Raw genomic sequence first — 21,254 nt, 5'->3', positions numbered from 1 at the left:
CAGTCCTCAGTAGACAATGGAAATGGTTACCGCATAGGGCTGTCTGCAATTCAAACCCCTATTGGGGAATTGTGGGACTTTAAGTGTGTCGGGACTGTTGCCACATCTGCAATATACAACTCATGCCAGCTGCGACAGGCAAATCACCAGGCTTGATGCCATCAGGTGATGATAGTGGGGCTAGTTTGGGATCCAGGGCTGTCTCAGCCCTTCCCTGCCCACCCCTTCTCATTTGGGGACTTTCTGCAGGCTGATGCCAGCGAGGATTTGACATCATTCCACAGGTGGATGGCCAACACAGTTGGGAGTAGGTCCTCTGCTTAATGGATGACTAGCATATTGACCTCAAACAGATGAAGCACTTATGATCAAAACGAAGAGAGAGTAGCAACTGTTAAATGGCTCTAGTACCTTTTGTTATTTTCCCTCTTCACAACTGCCCAAAGTCCAAATTCTCTACACAGCTGTGCAGCCAAAGCCTATTCATGTTTATACAGAAATGTGTTCTGCTGGGACCAATGGTGCTACTTCCAAGTAACAGCATATAACCAGAGCCTTTTTTTACCCTGAGGGTGGGTAAAGCATGGTCTTGTGGGTAACTTTCTGGGGATCAGATGCCTACTATGGGTAGGGCCAGAGACAAGAAATGGTGGAGCCAACAGATGCGACTCTTACATTTGAACAGTAGATCATACAGCCCAGCCACGTAAAAGGCAGATGTTTCTATACATCCATTGCGCTACCCAAGAGGCATTATCACAGCTCAAGGACACATTCCAGCCAAGCATAATAATAATAATAATAATAATTTATTATTTGTACCCCGCCAATCTGGCTGGGTTTCCCCAGCCACTCTGGGAGGCTTCCAACAAAGATGAAAAATACACTAAGCACCCGAGGGCATGGATCAAGCTCTGGGGGTGGGGTGCTTCCTGAAGAAAGTCTCCAGGACTAGAGATATAAAGGCCTGGAGGACTGCATCCCGACCCTAGGCCTGAGGTTCCTCATGGATTTCAGCTATGCAGTAGGATCCTAAACCTACGCACTCAGACCTAAGTCCTATACAAGTTTAATGAGACTTCTTGGTTATTGTTATTGTGATAGGCATTTTGTGTTCTCATTACAGTAAACCGCCCTGGCGTCTTTGGATGAAAGCCGGTATATAAATTCAATAAATAATTGAATAAATAATAATCATCCCAAGCATGCGTGCTCTAAATCCCACCCCCTGCAAACAAACGGGTTATCTTCGCCCTTAAAGCTGCCTTGTGGGTTGGGGGGCAGTTGGGCAATTTTAGACGCGGGACCTAGACGGAACCTGCATTTCCTCAGGATGCAGCAAGCTAGTCAGTCAGTCAGTGTGTGCGAGACAGAGAAGGATCATAAAAGCCTACCAAGCCGGGCCAGTTTACTGCTGCTGCTGCGCGCAAAGAACAGTGCATACAGGAGCGGCGGGCGCCGCCAGCCAGGCCACGGGGCGGGCGCGAGCTCCCCTCGCGCCCACGCCCCTTCGGCGGAGGCGCCTCAGGTGCGCGAGCATGTGCAGAAGGGGAGGCCGAGGGCCGCCCTCGCGCGTTGCGCCGGGGAGGAGGAGGGCGGGCAGCCAAGGCTGTATCGCTCGGGCGCAGATCCCTCCCTCCGTCCCTCCTCCCGCTCCTCGTGTCTCCTCCCCCGGCGTTGGGCGGCTGCTGCTGCTGCTGCTGCTTCGAGCGAGCTGCCCTCCCTCTCGGTCTCTCCCTCTCTCCCTCCGCCTCCTCGCGAGCTGGTTTTCTCCTGGCTGTTGCTGCCGCCGCTGCTGCCGGCTGTTTTCCTCCCGCCGCTGTTTCGGCCTGAGAGAGCGGCGGCGACGTGACGTTTCCCTTTGACACATAAACAAGGTAAGGCGGGAGGGAAGCACTGGCGGGGGGGGGGGGAGGCGGCGGTAGGAAAGCGAAGGGCTGAGCCCCGGGGGTCACTCGGCTGTTCCTCGACCCCCGACGCGCTCCTGCCCGTCGGAGGCGACGTTGCGGAGCTCTTTCGGCCCGCGGAGAAATGGCAGCGGGAGCTCCGGGGCTGAAACCCGGCCTCGGCGGCGGCTGAGGGGTACAAACCCCTCGCTTCGCCCGCCCCGCTTGAGAAGCGGATGGGCCCGTAGATGGGAAGTCGAGGGACTGAGGTCTCTCTCGGCCCCCTCACCGCCCCATCATTAGGGTCGACCTCATCGGGAAGACCCGAGTTTTTTTGGTTGGGGGGGAGGGGAAATAATTAGTCTCGCACCCGTGTCTTTCCCCCTCTTCACGTTTGTAACCTGGAAGCACGAACAGGGCAAGGCGGGCAAAGGGACGCCGGGCGCAGGCTGGAAAAACCCCGAAGGGTCCCCCTTCAGTTGCGTGGGGCGGGGGGAGGGGGAGACCCTGCTCTTGTCAGTGCCATCCCTCCATCGGCTTATATAAGTGTGTGTGTGTGTGTGTAAATGGAAGTCTTCACGGGTCAGGGGAGGGAGGCTGGGCATAGACTGGCCCTGGAAAGTCCCCTCGGAGTCCTTGCGGGACCCCTCCCTTTCCTCGCCGAGCGATTGTGCAATTGTGTATGCTGCGTGCAAGTGGAGGGGAATGGCAACGGGGAAAGGAAATCCTCTGAGGGATGTGCGATTAAACCAAGGGAAAGCTGGTCTGTCAGGTTTTTGTTTTTTTGGGTCTGTGGGGCTGGAGTGCAGAAACAGTGTCATCTTCTCTCCCATCACCCCCCCCCCAACAAAATAATCCATTTGAATATTTGCGGGATACACGAGTCGTGGCGGTGCTGGGGCGAGACATCGGAAGGAATTGCCTACAAAGCGCAAAAAGGGTATTTGAAAAACACTGTACAGTACTCGAAAGTCGTCCCCTCCCCACCCCCACCTCCCCCCACCCCCCGCCATCCGTGCTGGCTCGGCTTTGTTGATGGTTCTGGGAAGGGAGGGGATGTGTGGGGTAAGCGAGGCCATCGCCGCCGCTGCCTGGAAGGGAGGCAGCTCCATCCGCGCGTCCCCTGTTAGTTGGGATGGCTCTGCTGGCCTCTCCGCCCTTCCCCGCAAGCCTTTACTTTCAGTTTCTGGTGTCGAGGTTGCCTCCCTTTCCCGGATAAGACTTGCATATGCACATCCTTGGTGGAGCGTCGGTTAAGGCTGCTTCTGTTATCAGAGCGCTTTCCTTCGTGGCTGTGAAAGATAGATTGCCCCCCCCCCCCACCGTTAAACAAAACAAAAACAACCTTGTACCCGTGTGGCTTACAAATATTTTCCACGTCTACGAAGAACGGATGTGGAGCACTGGCCTCTGCACGTGACGGTATTTTAAGGGAGGAGCTGTTGTAAATATGTCCTGACATGTTCTCTTAGCTGTTTGATAGGGGTTCTTTATTAGTCGAGTAGTTCGATGAAGCGATTGCTTGCCTTTGTTGTTTGGTGGTGGTGGTCATGGGACCTGAGAGGGAAATCTCACTTCTTCTAAATGACCTAGCACTACTGATAACTAAAAGGAACCGGTAGTCTTTCGTTTCTGGAAGGAGGTGGGAGATTCACACCTCATACCGTTGCAACTCTTTTCAGCTGTCATTATTTTGTGGGACTTGTTTCCTGGAATTACTTACTCTTATCCACATGTTGCTGAAGTAAATTGTAAAGGATTGAGACGAAGAAATCATAATGAAAGTGGACCTCCTTATTGTACATTTAAATTATATTTTAAAGAGGATGGAAAGAATTTTTTTGAAATAGATGTAAGATGACAAGAGACTTGAATTTCAAAGTAATTATTAGTAGTTTAGCATGCAGGCTGTGCAAGAGATGTACAGTATTAGCTATAGCATATAGTCATACAAATACTTAGTGTTAAATTTCATGACAGTTGTAATTGTGGTGTTGACAATAGAGATCAATGACATTGATCCCTATTATTTTTTTTTTTCAAGTGCTACTGGAATATTTGGATGGAAGAAAATGCATTTGTCACTTAAGGATATTCTGCAAAATCATGTATCAGAATGTGTATAAAATTGTATTGCTGAGGCTGATTTATCAAGCAATTAGAGCAATTTTTAAAGAAACTTTAAGTCCAATTTTCTTGTCCTTGTTCATGTGATTCACTTGTTTGCATCTTTTTCTGTTGCTTTTGTGTTTGTATCAGTATATGCTTTTTTTAAAAAAAATATTATTATTAGTTAAAACAAACCATTCTGCACATTATCTGTATACCTTGAGCAGGAATGAAGCATAAATTGAGTGTTGGATCCAGACTTACACTTGGGTCCCAACAAAAGCATTTAGTCATGGTATAATTCTTATTGAAATCAATGGAAATTGAATGCAGCCCAGCTTTGGTACAGGAGTGGGACCCTTCTGTCTGGGGGAGCCATCTCTCTCCAGTCCTTAGGATTCTCCCTAGGTCATGCCTCTGACTGGCCCTGCTATTGGACCTCCCCAATTGCTTTACTTGATTGGAATGTGTCCTTGAACTGTGAGGAAACTTACTTGTTTAGACGGGGTTGGAGAGAAAAGTTCATAGAAACCACTGACTTTTGTGCAGCTTGAATGCAGCTTAGTGTAAGGGTTGCATCTGTTATGCTACCATTCCCCACCCCCACCCATGCAAGTTTGCCCACAGGGAAAAGAGCCCCACTCTTGCTTCCGTAGATACCAGCTAAAATGTTAACTTTTTCATCCCAACCGCAACTGATAGTAGGTGTGTGCATGTGCATATGATGACCTTTACCAGAGAGCAGGACAAGAGTTCTATCTTTCTCCTGCTTCTTGATCTCTGTGGCTTTTGATACCATTGGCCATGGTACCCTGCTGGACTGGCTCTGTGGAATGGAAACTGGGGGGGTGGGGTGGGGAGGTTGGCGGTGACACTGTATTACAGTGATTCTGGTCCAACCTTCGGGACAACGTACAGTAGTGGGAGAGTTCTTTTCAGCCACTTGAAAGTTACACTATGAGGTGCCACAGGACACTATTCTGTCTCCAGCACTGCTTAATGTCTGCATGAACCTGCTGCAAGTGGTCATTGGAGTTTTGGCCAAGGTATCATCAGTATGTTGATAATATTAATCTCTGCTTCTCTATAACACCTGAATCACGAAAGGCTGTGTGGGCCCTGGACTGGTGCCTGGATGCAGTGGTGGGAAGTATGAGGGGAAAGAAATAGAGCATGAATCCTAGCAAGGCAGAAGTATTGGTTGAGTGGCTCCTGTGGCTGAGAAATTGGACACTTGACTGCCCTTGACAGGGTTGCACTTCTCCTGAGGGAGCAGATACGGTTTGGGGGTGTTTCTGCATCCAGTTTTGTCACTGGAGGCATAGGTAGCCTCTGTGGTTAGAAACACCCTTTACCAGTTGCAACTGGTGCAACTGGACTGGGAGACCTTGACCACAGTAGTTCAGGCATTGGTGACTTCAAGACTGGATTACTGCAATGCAGGCAATTTGGAGCTTCCCTTGTGCTTGATCTGCATTTAGTGCAAAGTGCTACAGCATTGTTGTGGACAGGAGTGAGACCCTGACAGCATATAACATCTCTGCTTATTAATCTGTGCTGGTTACCTGTTGCTAAGTTCAAGGTGTTACTATTAGGATTGCCTTACTCTATATATGCTCACTGAACCACTATGATATGCAGAACTGGCAATGTTAAAGGTGCCATGCAATACCTGTTCCACACTTGGATATTTAGGTGTGCAGATCAAGCACACCTACATTTGGAACTCTTTGCTTATGGACATCAGGTGCCTTTGCTATACTCTTTTTCGCACCTGCTTAAAACATATTTGTTTACGGAAGCCTAATCAGACATGTGGAAATTATACACATTTTATCTATTTAGCCATTGTTGATTTTAATTCATCTTTTGAATGTTTTATATACTTGTTTGTAACTTTTTTTGCAAACAAATTTAATGTTTTTGTGAACCACTTGGAGAGTTTTTTAAAAATCAAGCAGTGTGTCTATAGATACTATACAATTTTCTGAATATTAAAGTAATCATCAGACAGTGTCTGACACTGAAATGCAATTCTCCTTGTGTTCTATCCATACAGTTTTGCAATTGTCTTGAAATACATCTTTATTACATTGGTATATCATTGTGGCAGTATTCTTCAGTCTTAGCATACCCAAGACCGACCTTTAATCCCAACCTGTAATATGAGACCCAGTTTACATTATTTATTGCATATGCCTTTCTTTTTCTCTAGGATGATCAGGTGCAAATGAGAATAGCAGGGCTCCTGCAACTTTAACAGCTGTGTAGAAGGGGGAGATTTCAGCAGATGTAACTTGCAGGGATGAGAGATGCTTCACTACTGAAATTATCTCTGCTCTGCAGCTGTTGGAGGTACAGGAGTCTGATAACTCTTACATTTGTTAAAAACTAAACAACAACAAAAAGGCAGCAGTGCAGGTGCCACTGGTACAAGCTGCCTTTGATTCCCGAACCACCAGTCATCTGTGGGAATGAAAACAATAGCTATTAATTTGAATACCCTGCATTTAGAAATGAAAAACAGAAGACTGCAATGGGCCTTAACTTTTTATATAAAACCAAATCCAAATATCTGTAGTCAACAGGCAGTACACTCTCTCTCTCTCTTTCTGTGTGTATGTCTTTAAAGTTTCTGTGTGGTTAAGTTTGACCTTGTACGTGCAGGGTACATACTGCTTTCAGGTTTTTAACAAAAGATAAGGTATATAGCTAATAAAAATGATTTGACTTAACAAAAGATCTAAAGTCCCACTGTCTTCAAAAAACAAGCTGCTGTACTTAACTGTCTTTTGGGGAAAATGAATCTAAAGCAAGGGGAGGCAATGTTATTTCTATGGGTTTTATATAAACCTCAATGTCATTTTCTTTGGTTTTTTGCATGATAATTGCAGCCAATTTGTCAGCTGGTCATTCTTGGGGAGAAGTCATAATGATGTGTATATATGGACTTAATTTTAATTTACTCTTTGTTATTTCATTTACATTGTCTTTGTCAGAGATGTGAAATTTCTGGAGATTTTGAATGACTGAACAAACTTGTTATTTTTTTGTAGAAAAAACTTTCTATGTGGTAGTACCAAACCCTCTGTTTCTTATCTCAAGGATATGAAATTCATTGTTCATATTTTATGTAGTAGGTATTTCAAAATACTACTTTGAAATACCTGGTTTGTTGTATTTATGGAGTAAAGTATACTTTTTTGGTAGTACAGTGCAATCCAGTTTAGCCCCTTTAAATCCCAGTGGTTTCAAAGGGATATAAAATCCTTTAAATTTTGCATGTATAAAACGTTTGTTTTATTTGAACACTTAGTTACAAAGATACTCAATGTTTGAAATAGACCTGCACAAGGATGCCTCCTAACAGCCCCAAGCCTATGTGTATTTATTCAGCAACAAGCCCTGCTTGGCCTGTAATCTCTGCACATTTACATGAGAGTAAGTCCTGTTGAGCATGGTGGTAGTTACTTCGGAGCAAAAATGCATGTCTTTTGCCAGCTGGCAAATAGGAAAAAATAAAATGTGCAAATAGACACACTCATTACTGTGGTAAACAAAAAGGAAGGTCACATTCTTTTTGGCTCAGGACTGTTGAGCATAAATGAAAAAAAACAATTTTTTCAAAGAGAAAAACAAAAATGGAACATCCACATAATGCATTTATGTAATTACATTATCCCCCCCCCCCAGCTATGTACCTTCCAAGCTGGTATAACATGCAAGTGGACTTTAATCCACACGTTTGTTAGTTTTTAGGGTACCACAAGACTCTTTGAAATTTTACTCTAAATCATCAGTAATGATGAAAAAATGGCTCTCTCCTACAGAATCTCATGTCTTTGTTATTCTTTTGCTTTAGCACAGTAACAAAGCTACCCCTCTGAAAACAGCTATACTTTCATTCTGAAAGAAAAAATATTTGAGTGTTCTTTGTCCTCACTGCCTCACACAGTTGGACCATAAGGAAAAATGTGTGTTCTAACTTTTCTCATCCCTGTCTTGTTTTTAGTATCTTCCTCTACCAATGCAGATGAAAAGTTAAACCTAAAATATTATGCATATACTGATAGCAACACATTGTCATGATTGGTTCTGCTGATTACTGTCTTCCTGTGTAAAACAGTCTTCCACATCTTCAGATTGATGGGGGTCTTATGGAGATGGTCCACCATTGGAGACTGATCCACTTGGGTCAACTTCGCTGTTTGGTTTAGTGAGGAGTAGTGTAAAATTAAACTTCCTGAGCAGTGCTGTTGAAAGACTGGCTGAATGTGATGAAGCATGCAGTGGAGTCTGTTTGCAGGCCCATGAGCTGAGTGATGTCAGCAATGAAACCTTCCTTTTTGGCCACAATTATATCCCCTGAATCACATCCAGTGGGTTTCTTCTGGTTAGTGAAGGGTCTTCTATGCCAATAATGTTCTCTACCAAAAGGTGAGCCAGTGATGATCTCTGTCCTTTCTTAGTTCTATTCTGTGACTTGAACACAACAATTCTGTTAAGGGTACTGGTTGCCTGACACTGTGAAGGCCACTCCATATACCTTGACTCTCATGGATATTAAAGTCAGTTAGGAACAACCAATAGATTGTGTAATGTCTCCCTAGAGAGCAGGATAGTGATCTATTAGTCCTTAAGAAGGTAGTGGTTTGTCACTTTCTCAAGAAGTCATCATTATTTGTAATAGGTTTTTAAGCAGGTTTGTGTCTCAAGCAGTACAGTTTAACTGTTTATGTTTATTATGAATAATGTCTAGATTAGTGATTCCCAAATAGCTAAGTACTGTGGATGCCCTGTTTTTAAAAAGCTAAGCCATGGACCCCATATTTTTGAAAATTTTGAAATTTCTATGGTAGTTTTTGTTATATAAATGGTGCCACAGATCCCCTAGGTGGGTTACATGGACCACCAGTTTGAAACCACTGGCCTAGATAATTTAATTTACAAGGCATCTCATAAACAGAGGAAGTAAAATAATAAGTATATAAGTATGCAGTGATGATTTAACTACCTTTAGACTTGTCTGCATCTAGCTTTCCTTTTCCTGAAGAAGCACTGGGAGTATGTGATTGCAGTAGGAGAGTATCTTCATCTTGAGGCAATGCAGGAGTGTTGATAGTAGTCAAATGCTCAGCAGCTTTTGGTGTTGTGGATGCTGCTAATTATTCTGTTTTGCAATGGCTTCAGTTCTTAAATGGGGTAATGAGTCTTTTTCTCCAGTGGTTCGAATCTTTTGTGTCTGTTAAATGCAGAATATGGTTACCAGGGATGCTACCTCAGCCCTCTAGACATTTTGTTGCTCAGTCCCAAGTGGATTGGTGCTGGTTCTGATTTTGTTTGACATCCATATGAAACTATTGGGTGAGATAATTTGCAGTGTTGGAATGATGCATCATCAACAGGCTGACATCTAACACTATATTTTAGTCACTGAACACCTGGGTGTTTCTATGTCTGTTCAGAATCAATGTCTGGAAGCAGTGCATAGTGGGTCAGGTGGAGGAGGGTACATAGTATGAAATTTAAACCAGATAACTCAGAGGTGGCGATAGTGATAGTATGTCTTTGGAGGGAGTAGCTTTTCCTGTGATGACTTCCGGGTTGTAATTTTTCCATGGGAACAGCCTTGGAGTCTGGTAGGAGTTTTTGATCTGAGCCTAGCTTTTATATACAGGCAATACCTTATTTGTGCACATTCAGTATTTGTGTGACTGCTGACATGTGTGCCATTTTCTGCAAAGCAAGGGCGCTTATGTGCCGCTGATGTGCATGGTGCCTGTAAACACAACCCATGCATAGAGTGCGTGATTTCTTAGTGGAATTTAATGGCTTATGCAAACTGAAGCCTATGTGAGTTACAAAAAGGGATTTAGTCTTCAAAAACGAGGCATGAATAATTTGATGTTGTTCCTACAAATGCCAATTACACTTACTGAGAGAACAGTTGTGTCTGACCTTGAGGGACTCACCTTGGGCTTTGCATCACTTGGGGCAACCAGAAGCCATAAAAGGCATCTGATTTGTATCTCTTCTGCTTCAACAGATCTTGTGTAGTGTAAACAGTATGGAGCTTGATAACTTCAGTTCTTTTCCCTTTGAGGGTATTGCTCAGGAAAGGGGGAGAGGAAAACATCTTGTCTTGTATGATATATTGACAAAATTTGATCGCTCAGTCACACTTCAGAAGAATCCAGGATACGGGTTAATAACCACTCTGAGTCCCAGCTGCAGGGATCATTCCTTGCTAAGACTCAGACTAACTGTAGAAGAAGAAAAAGGAACACCGCATGCTTTTCCAGCAGTATGTGAAGTTGTCCCTCAGGCTAAGGAATCCAATAGGCTCTTGTATTCAAATCTTTACCTTCCTACTGATAGTCTGATCGTATTCAAGTATACTAAAAAAAAAAGTCAGTTTGAGTTCAATGGGGCTTACTCTGTGCATATCACATGCTAAGATTCCAGCACAGAAGCCACCTTCTCCAAGTTTCTTTCTGAGTAGCGTTTGGAAGCACATGTTTTTAAAATTGCTATTTCCTCTTTAGGAGAAGATTTTGCACAAATAAAGTGTAGCCATAACTTATCTCCTCATCTAATTATCCATGCAAACTATTAAGCAGTCCATTAAAAATTAAGCATGCGTTCAAAGAATCATCCTTTGTTGCTTCAGTCTTCCTGGCCTTACAACTCCAGTCATGCTATAGATAACTAGATCTTCATTAACATGTGACCCCAAAATTTTGGGTCCCCTCCAAACTGATGCCAAAGTTTTGTGCTAGTTTTGTGCTGCCGATTCTACATTTTGTGCTGCCCCCAAACTGAGTAATTGACACTCAAACTGGGGCCAAAAGTATACCTCAAAATACATTACTGTATGTTCACATTAGCAGCTTAGAACACAGTGAGGTAATTTCCCTCACACTACATTTCAGGCCACATTTGCATGCTGATGGTGGTGGTGGTGGTCACATCAGAGATGGGGCAGATATGTTTTCACCCAACATGGATGATGTTTTGGGTTCCCTAGCTGTTGCAACTCCCTCAGAACTCACATTAAGCTGTCACCTGTGCATGTGTGACAGCTGCTAGCATAGCTGTCAACTTTTCCCTTTTCTTGCGAGGAATCCTATTCGGAATAAGGGAATTTCCCTTTAAAAAAGGGAAACGTTGATAGCTATGCCTGCTAGAGTATTTCACATTACTGCTTGCTTCTCATTCAGTTCATTCAGTTTTCTAGCTCCTTCAGATACACTGGACCGAGGTCGTTTAGGGCTTTAAAGGTCAGCACCAGCACTTTGAATTGTGCTCGGAAACGTACAGGGAGCCAATGTAGGTCTTTCAAGACCGGTGTTATATGGTCTCGGCGGCCGCTCCCAGTCACCAGTCTGGCTGCCACGTTCTGGATTAGTTGTAGTTTCCGGATCACCTTCAAAGGTAGCCCCACGTAGAGCGCATTGCAGTAGTCCAAGCGAGAGATAACCAGAGCATGCACCACTCTGGATAAACTACAGGATTGATATAAATTGTGGCGAATGTGTGAATGCAGCTTCAAAAACTAGCAGTTTGAATGCACTGTATTATTCTAATATATTATAACATATACTATCAGATTTATGTTATTTTAGTTGTTTCTCTTTCAAAGTAACGGAAAGTGACTTACATGAAAAGATGCATGTGGAAAAAACAGTAATTTGAACATATGCTAGCTGTAAGCATCTCTCTCTTTACTTCAAACATACTTCCCAGAGAATAGTTAGGCACTTGATTAAGAAGATACGTATGTACCCAAATGGCAAAACTGTTGAGAACAAATTCTCTGCTGGTTTTTTTGTGAGTGGCATTTTGTCAACTTTTGTTGCTGAGATGGCAAGTAATCTGGTTTTTTGATGTATCCCCTGTGCTTGTTGCTGGTTTGGAAATTTGATCTATTTTAAAGTAGTATGTATTTTTTTAAGAGTGAGAAAGCTATTGGAATATCAGGAAATGTGTGAATTTTATCTCTCTTTTTTTCCTTCCATCTTATTATGTTTTTAGTAGAGGGGAAAATTGTGTTATTTATTTATTTATAAAAATATTTATATACTGAAGTATTGTAAAAATATATCACAGCAGTTTACAACAATATAAAAACAAAATCGAACATTAACATCATAAAAAGTTAAAAGCAAATTAAAAGCAAAAATAAATTAACAACAAGCATCAGTAGACCATTTTGGGGGATGTACCCTTAATTGCCTGCCTAGGCTATTCCTCGCAAAATTGAGTTTTCAGCAGGTGTTTAAAAGTTGGCATAGAAGGTACCTGCTGATGTGAAGAAAGCTACTTAAGTTGTACTCCCCCTACCTTCCAGTATGTGCCAGAGGAAGAGATCAAAACTATCAGCTTCCATAAACTAATCACCACTTGCTACACAGACCTGCAATTAGTTTAAATTGTGGTTTATTCAAACAAGACAAGACAACAAAGCCTTGCAGAAACTTAAAGTACATCTGGACTTCAGATGTACTTTATGCAGTGCTTTTTTCTGGGGGGACGCAGGGTACACATACCCCCAACATTTTGTAAATCTTTGAGCTTTTGTCCATTTACTGTATTTTTCCCAATTTGAACTATAAAATGGTGATTTTCTTGAGTCAAAATGAGAGTACCCCTAAACATTTTTTAAAGAACAAAAGCACTGACTTTATGAAGTTTTATCCTGAGTTACAGGTAGGGTATGTGTGTGTGTGTGTGTGTGTGTGTGTGTGCGTGCACACACACACACACACACACACATACATACATATACACACATCTCTGTGAGATTTTCTGGAGGGAGATTGTAAACAGTGACGTCAGAGGAAAACAGAAATCATTCCCCACACCTTTCTGAAAACAGTGACTCAGAGGCTGTCACAAAATGCAAGATCCAGTCAATCCCACTATTGTTTAATTCTGGGCAGTTTTCTTTTCACAGTTTTGCATACACAATTCTGCACTGTACTTAGGATTCAAACTTATGCAGTAAATTGCCATTGAAATTTGATGCTAAATGTTTGGTCATTAGAGTTCTTTATCAGTAACCCCTTCATCGCTTTCAGAACTACCCAACTGTCGTGAGTTTGTCAGGAGTTTGTGGAGGTATGATGGAGAGTGTGGTCTGACTCTGAAGAGTGGGAGGAGCTTGAGGAGTGAAAGCTAGAGGATGCTGGAGAGGGTCCCAGTAGGGTGGTGGTCATGGATTCTGAATCCCAAGAGACATCTGATCCAGTAGAGGGTCCCAACTGGTTAGGGGGTTGAGAGCTGCCCTTTGAGAGTTGCTCATGGAAACTCTCAGAAGTCTCTCCTGTTACCACTGGGACATGCACCTCCTTAGCTTCTGCTGCTGAGGAGCATCCTCCAGTGCCTCCCCCTTCAGGGAAGGGAGCTGGGGGTAAATATGATGCCAAGCTGGCACCGTCCTCATCTCTGTCACCTAGAACACAGGGACATCAATGTGCACAAACCTCAGCTAGCCAGCCCAGGAGGAGGAATGCCCATTTCCTTGCCACGATAAATGATATTCAGCGGGCATTCCTTCATTTAAAAGGAAGGTGTAGGGAGCTTGTTGCTTCAATGTCTTAGCTCTTGCCTAGCAATGCCTTTGACTTCTCATGTAACTTCTGATCCTTGCAACTTGTCACTTCCCTTGTGTACCATTCTAATCTGAAAATAAAAGCAGGACAACAACCTTGCAAGGGGTTACGCTTTTTTGTTCCTGGTCTGGTGAGGGACGATACACACTAAATTCACCCTTTCCAGCTCTTAGCGGGCTCCTTTTAGCCGCTCTCCTTAAGTGCTTTTGGTTTTTAGTTTAAGATCTGTTTAAAAATATTGAAGTTAAGATCTCAACATTCTGATTTGTAGTGAGCCCAAGGTGCTTTTTCAAAAAAGTTTTGTAACCAAAGAATTCTACAAGATTACTTGTGCAAGGCAATAGGCTATGTCATTGCTACTCAAAGTGGTGGTCCATGGACCAGTGACAGTTCACGAGGCATTGGTTGCCGGTCCAGAACAACTCTGCTGCCGCCCTGGCTGGCTGGATGGGAAACTTCAGGGACCAAATATGATACTAGTCCCTGGCATATTGGGGTTGGGGGAAATGCCATCCACCACATCAGATAGTCCAGTGCTTCTCAAACCATGTGTCTTCTCATACATACCCTCTAAAATGTATCACAGAGGAGCTACTTTATTTCACAAGATTGCTAGAAAACATTTTGGGATGTGTAAACAAACTGTTCATTATATAGCAATGTTGAGGACTTCCCAAATAATTCATTATAACCAGATTTAATACAATTCTTGTTGTTGAATTTTGTAGAAGGGCAGTCACCCCCATTAACTATGTTTTTATTAATTTGTCAGATATGGAATCAACAATTGCAACAGAACACTATAAGTTCAAAATCTGGATCTTAATTGTATAGGAAGAAAGTGACTATGTGAAAGTGAGATAGAAAAGAGAAATTTAGATACATGTTATTTGGGAGTTGGGGAACTGAACTGGAACAGTTCATTCTGATTAATGTATACTTATGGAATTGTATAATACAGTATTCTTAAAATTAGTGAAATCTGCATACTTATCTAATCAACTGAAACATAGTTGTAAAATAATGTTTCCACACAGACATCATCATCATCATTATTATTTTGTTTTGTAAAGTAGGTGTCTGCTGTGGGGACATTGAGGGTGTCCATATGGAGGAGAAGCAGGATAGGTGATAGTCTTTACTAATTGTAGTATGTTTCATAACCCTGAATTCCCTTAAGCAAGGAGTGTACATATACAGTGGTACCTCAGGTTACAGACGCTTCAGGTTACAGACTCTGCTAACCCAGAAATAGTACCTCAGGTTAAGAACTTTGCTTCCGGATGAGAACAGAAATCGTGTGCCAGCAGCGCTGCGGCAGCGGGAAGCCCTATTAGCTAAAGTGGTACTTCAGGTTAAGAACAGTTTCAGGTTAAGAACAGACCTCCGGAATGAATTGAGTTCTTAACCTGAGGTACCACAGTACAACTTCATGCATGCTACCAAGGAATATGCCTGGCAGTAAAGGGTAGTGCACAGACACTAACCCTGGGCCTGCTGTGACAGGAAATTGTCTTGCACAGCATGCTTCTCCTCTAGTCAACACAGTAAACTGTCAGATTGAACAACAGTAGGAAGAATGTGCTAACAGGCTTCATGGGAGCCTCTTGGCCATCACCTTTAATTGCTTCAGCAGCAAGAGACAGCTAGCTTCTGTTCCTGAAGCAAGTAGGGGAGGAGAATTGGGTTCAGAATAAATTCCTATTTCACCTGCTCTTTCTGAGCCCAGGTTTGCTTTCCCTGTTCCTTTTTAATACAGAGGAGACAGCCTCTCTTTGCTGCTGACGCAGTTGCAATGGGGGTGGCGGGGATTTGTGTTGGGAGTCCTTTATCCTTCCCTTTTGTAAATGACAATCTTTGTAATTAGAATTTCATTGAAGACAGTGTGGTTGGTATTAAAGTATTTTAAACATATGTAAGAATATAGGGGAAATCTTATGAAGTATATCAGTAGTAGATTCAGCTCGGCGCTCTACACCAAACAGTAGCTAGATAAGATTGCTTGGTTTCATGTGCACAGGATATGAATAATTTGGCATTTATTTATTGAAAAGTCTGCAGGTCAGGTCACAGTTACTGTATGACTTTAATAAAAGCAACAATTTATGAAAATGTAGCTCCTGAAATAATAACAAAGCATGAAAAACATAAGCTAAACAAGGGTAGCTGAAAATTGAAGTAATTCTGTATAGTTAAAGTTATTGCAAGGGAATGAGTTCTCCACATAAGTATAAACTTTGGAACTGCCATGTGATGGGAAACAGATGCAGGCTTCCTCAGCCTTGTGCCCTCCAGGTTCAACTCCCATCATCCCTGACCTTTGGCCATGCTGGCTGCGGCTGATGGGACTTCTTGTCCAAAACATACGGAGGCCACCAGATTAGGGAAGGCTACATTTTACAAATGACAGCTGTATTATTTGCTCATATTAGTGTCAATCAATGCTCTATTTTCATGTACAGTTGTAACACATTTCTATAAGCAATAGCATTAAAAATAGTTGCATATACCAATGTTTTTTATGCTCCCTCTTTCAGGATTTGTGGCACCAGAAGGGAAGAAGGTTGATTTTGCAAAGATTCTACTTGGTTTACGAAGTTCCTGTATCTCAAGCTTTCTGTGTTACCAGTTAACATCACTGAGAAGATTTACATATTTTGCTACTAGCCTTCTAATCTTCCCAGGGAATGCACCATGACATCAGCAGCAGTTGACAGCGGAGGCTCAGGTCTTGAGTTTGACAGCAATGGAGTACAAATTCAAGGCCAGGTCAGAAAATGATGTACAGCCTTTCTTCATGTGATCTTTGTGAATGCTAATTGTGGATACAAATGAAACATGTAATGGGAGAGGATCATGCCCTAGTTCATCCTCGGAGAGAAAAGAGAACTGTTGTGTCAGATAGATTATAGGTTTTGACTTGGGGGAATGTGCCTCAGAGCATTTATTTGAATGTAAGTGCTAGATTCCTTAAAATAACTTGGTATTTAGAACTGAATACCTGAAGCCATATGCGGGCTATGAGAATTACTGCAGTTTTTTAAAAATAAGAACTTGCCTACCTTGCTTCCAAGATAAGTTGGTAATTACACACATCTGTTAAAAACATTCAAATACGTGGGCAAGGTAAAGGAATGAGCAGTGATGAAAAGCCCAGATCTGAGCTACATGTTTATCACATTGAAACTGATAGGACTTTAAATTGTGCAACTTTGGACTAAACCCTTAATGTCATTTCTAGTTATTTCTGTAATAATATATCTTGGTAAGTGCCAAAGTTCATGGAAATGATAGGCTGCTTGTTAATTAAATGCAACAATGTTTGCATACTGTAGCTCATGTTGTGTTTCTGATGAGCTTTGCTTTAGTGGTTGATACATTGTATCTGTCTCTACATTGTATCCCTCTCTCCACCCCATTCTGCCTACAGATATACCTAAATTTATTTGTAATCCTTTAAATACATACTTTTTATTTAATATTCTATGAAAGACATCGTCACTAAAGGGAAAATGGAAGGGATTATTTGGATTAGGATGGCAACACACTCTCTTACTGTGCTCTACAGGAGAATGAGCCAGTCTCTGAATATCCAGCAGTGATTGTAGAGCCAGTACCAAGTGCCAGAGTCGAACAAGGATATGCTGCACAGATCTTTGTTTATGATGATGAAACTTACCTTCTTCAAGATGTTGCAGAAGAACAGGAAATCGAGACAGAAACTGTGAAAACAGGTAAACCTCTTTTCTTACTCTCCCCCCCCCCAAGGATGCAAACATTAATCAGCTGGTATGCATCACTACTGTTTTAATTGCACATGATGATTCCCCCTTCCATTTAATGGGAACAGCTAATGAAAAGGAGATGGGGAGGAGGCAGGTCTGTTGAAGGGGAATATATATATATATATATATATATATATATATGTGTGTGTGTGTGTGTGTGTGTGTGTATATATATATATATATATATATATATATATGCTCAACCAAGTAACATCATTATTATATCATTTTACAGTGCAAGTAAATTATATGGATACAGGGCATCATTCCCAAACATAGCAAAAATGGAATATGTAAGATTCATTAGTGTGATGGGGTTCCAGCTTTTTCAAAGCAATCTGAGTTTGGCAGTGCTATACTCTTCCTCCTTTGCCAGTTACCATTTCTGCTGCAATTAGTAGATCAACTGCCATTTCCAAATCTGATTCAGGAACTATACCTTTGAAAAAAATCAATAATAATACATTTAGTAGAAAATATCCTGTCTTTAGGCTTGTTGCTCTGCATATTGCACAAATGTGCTAACTTACCTTTCCGTATAAAATCTGAATAAGCTTAGGATATGCTTTTCTTTACAGTTTGTATACCAGTCCAGTAGATAGCTTGTCTCTTAGGGTAAGATTATGAGGTTTCCCTTTTAATAATGAAAACAATGGCTATCTAGCCAACAGTTCTCATTTAATCAGTGTCAATATGGTTCAACCTGCTTTTGGAGGAGGGCAAGGGAAGGGGAAGTGGAAAACTAGTTGGTGTTACTATGGTAGGAACTACTTCACATTCCCTTATGACACGAAATGAAAATGTCAAATATGAACTCTTAACTATGCGTGGAGATTTGCACTTTTATAAAGTAAGTGCTAAAAAGCTGTTTCCTTTGGTATCCTCAATACACCTTCATTTATGCTTTTCAGTGTGTAAGCAAGACTTAAATTAATAACTCAATGTATTGGTTAAAAGCAAGGCAGTGAATTTATTAGGACTATAAACTAAATTGTAACAAGATATTTTTAATCTTCGTTGCTCTCCGATAGATTTTTAGCACTGTAAATATACTTTATGGAGACGAACGTTCCACTGGCATTTGTGGCTTTATTTCTATATTATGCTTCTGTTTTAAATGTGCTAAAAGACTAGTGTACTCATAGAAAGTATGGCTGGCTTATAAATCTATTTTGACTTAGTACAATGAGTAAATAAATCTGCATTTATTTATTCATGAGTGAATTTATAAATGGCCAGCATTTAAAAAATTGTGTAACAATGTACAATAAAATTCTTATAACATCATAAAATACAAAACGAATGACCAACACTGAATCAAATTATTTATAAATGCTTAACCAAAGAAATGCAGGTGTAATGAAATATCAAGAATATAGGTACCTGTCTGATTTCAATTAGAACAGTGTTTTATAGTACTGATGCCACTATGCTAAAACTTTTTGTAGAAATGAAATATTTAGGTTAATTTGTAATAACTGGAACAGTCAGGAAGGATTCTCCAAGTGACTTCTGTAATCTGAGTGGTGTGTAAGGTACAAGGTGCTCTTTCAGGTAACTTGGGTCTAGGTTGTTTAGGGATTTGTAAACTAACAGTAATACCTTGAGCTTAGCTTGGAAATGTATTGCCATTAGTAAGATTTGGATTTCTTCTAGTTCAACAAAGTGCCAACAATTTAATATCGGTTTAATTCCTTTCACTTAGTCGTGTGATCAGTTATGGTCTCTTGATGGAATAAAAACACGAGAATTGCTTGCTGGATCAGGCCAATAGCCCATCTGGTCCAGCATTCAGTTCTCACAGTGGCCAACCAGATGCCTGTGGGAATCCAGCAAGCAGGAAACAAGCAGAAGAGCACTCTTGCCTCCTGTGGTTTCCAGCATCTGGCATACAGAAGCATTGCTTGTGGATCTTCACCAAAATGGCATACTCCAGACTCCACAGTTAGGTGAGATTTGTAATTTACTCAAGATCCAGCAACAGTAGCGGACTTTGGGTATTATGGTGTCTTGTGCAAGGCCAAAATCCCACTCACAAAGGCAGGTAAAGAGGCACCCAGCTTTGAGAAGAAGGATCGAGTCACAGCCTCTCACCTCCTTCCCAAAGTCCAGCGCCTTGCTTACCAGGATTTGAGCTGGCGTCCCCTTGGCTCAGCTCCCGCTGTGTGCGCACCACTCACACAGCCCTAAATCCACCCCTGCCAGCAAGCCTGGTCCCAGCCAACACTCTCCTCGTCCCATCATGCAACATGCCATACTTATTTCAAAAATTCTCGAGACATAAAGAGGAGCTTGTGATATGGTATGGAGAGGATGCTGCTAGAAATGAGGTAGAGAGAAAAATGGCTATATGAACTAGCCACGCACAACTCTAGATTGTGCCCTTGGACTGGAAGACAGAGGCAGCACACTTTTGAATACTAGTCATTAGGGAACAGCAGTGGGAAAGGGCTGTGGCACTTGTCTCCTTCCCATAGGTATCTGGTTGGCTAGTGTGGGAAACAGGATGCTAGACTAGATAGGTCTTTGGTCTGATACAACAGGGTTGGCCTTTAAAATCTCTCTCTTCCTGCCCCTAAAGTTCCATCTCTTTAGTTCCTGCTTCGAGGTAAGCTAGTAAGAATCCTGAAAAACACGCTTGAAGGAAAATACTTCCTTCTATCTATAGCAGCTACTATTGTGCTTCACTTAGGTCAAATGGTGTCACCAATTTCTCAGAGTAGATTTCTTCTGCATGAAGCAAGGTTATAGGTTCTGACATAACTGTGGCCAGCGTTTAAAGAACTGCAAACCCAAGACAGCCTTTGAGCTTCTCAAGCAGCCCTTCTGCATACTGTATTGAAAATTTATTATGAAACTGAGAGGGAAATATCAAAAGTAGTTTGTGATTTGGCATGGAGTGGGTGGCTCTTTTTCAAAGGAATGCATTCCACTGGGTGTGTACAAATGGTATGCTTGAGGTTTCTTTTTTTCCATAGTAGGTTTTCTAAAAATAATTATGTTTGAACCTTAAGTGGGTTTATAAAAGTTCTTCCAAAAGTTAAAAATGTATTTGAATGTACTGTTTTATTGTATAGAATCATAGAATAATGGAGTTGTAAGGGATCCCAAGGGAGGGACGCGGGTGGCGCTGTGGGTAAAAGCCTCAGCGCCTAGGGCTTGCTGATCGAAAGGTCGGCAGTTCGAATCCCCGCGGCGGGGTGCGCTCCCGTTGTTTGGTCCCAGCGCCTGCCAACCTAGCAGTTCGAAAGCACTCCCGGGTGCAAGTAGATAAATAGGGACCGCTTACTAGCGGGAAGGTAAATGGCGTTTCCGTGTGCGGCTCTGGCTCGCCAGAGCAGCAATGTCACGCTGGCCACGTGACACGGAAGTGTCTCCGGACAGCACTGGCCCCCGGCCTCTTGAGTGAGATGGGCGCACAACCCTAGAGTCTGTCAAGACTGGCCCGTATGGGCAGGGGTACCTTTACCTTTAAGGGATCCCAAGGGTCATCTATTCCAATCCCCTGTAGTGCAGGAATCCTGCCCACAGCCATCCCTACCTAGGTGGGCTTGAACTACCAACCTTCTGGTTAACAGCCAGATGCACTGATCCACTGTGGGCAATAAAGGAGTATTCTGTAGCACACGCCCAAAAGACATGTTCATATTAGAACATGGACAGTAAAAAAAATGTGAGGCATTAAAACACAATCTGATTTTAAGGTTTGAGAAATAATCTTTAAAAATTATATAAGTGTTTTCCTTTTTGAATACTGAACATAATCAAAGTAATGGCTTGATGCAGTGAAACATACCTGCCTACTTGAAGCTGTGGGCTTACACAGAACTGAGAATCATGAATATCTCAACAAACAGGCT

At 42.2% G+C, this 21,254-nt stretch overlaps 1 protein-coding gene across 1 annotated transcript in view; it reads left to right on the top strand.

Moving 5' to 3' along the window:
* Positions 1-1,511: 1,511 nt before the first annotated feature.
* The window catches only part of ELF2 (E74 like ETS transcription factor 2), a 40,303-nt gene continuing 20,560 nt past the window's right edge, over positions 1,512-21,254 (top strand). Inside the window, exons 1-3 of the mRNA XM_083457359.1 lie at positions 1,512-1,877; positions 16,147-16,378; positions 17,178-17,343. Of these exons, the coding sequence (XP_083313485.1) occupies positions 16,304-16,378; positions 17,178-17,343 (241 nt within the window). The 5' untranslated portion in view covers positions 1,512-1,877; positions 16,147-16,303. The remainder of the gene's footprint in view (positions 1,878-16,146; positions 16,379-17,177; positions 17,344-21,254) is intronic.

The sequence above is a fragment of the Podarcis tiliguerta genome (genome assembly GCF_965153285.1).
Source record: "Podarcis tiliguerta genome assembly, chromosome: 9".
In the NCBI taxonomy this organism is placed as follows: domain Eukaryota; kingdom Metazoa; phylum Chordata; class Lepidosauria; order Squamata; family Lacertidae; genus Podarcis; species Podarcis tiliguerta.
This window is presented reverse-complemented; position numbering and strand designations above follow the sequence as displayed.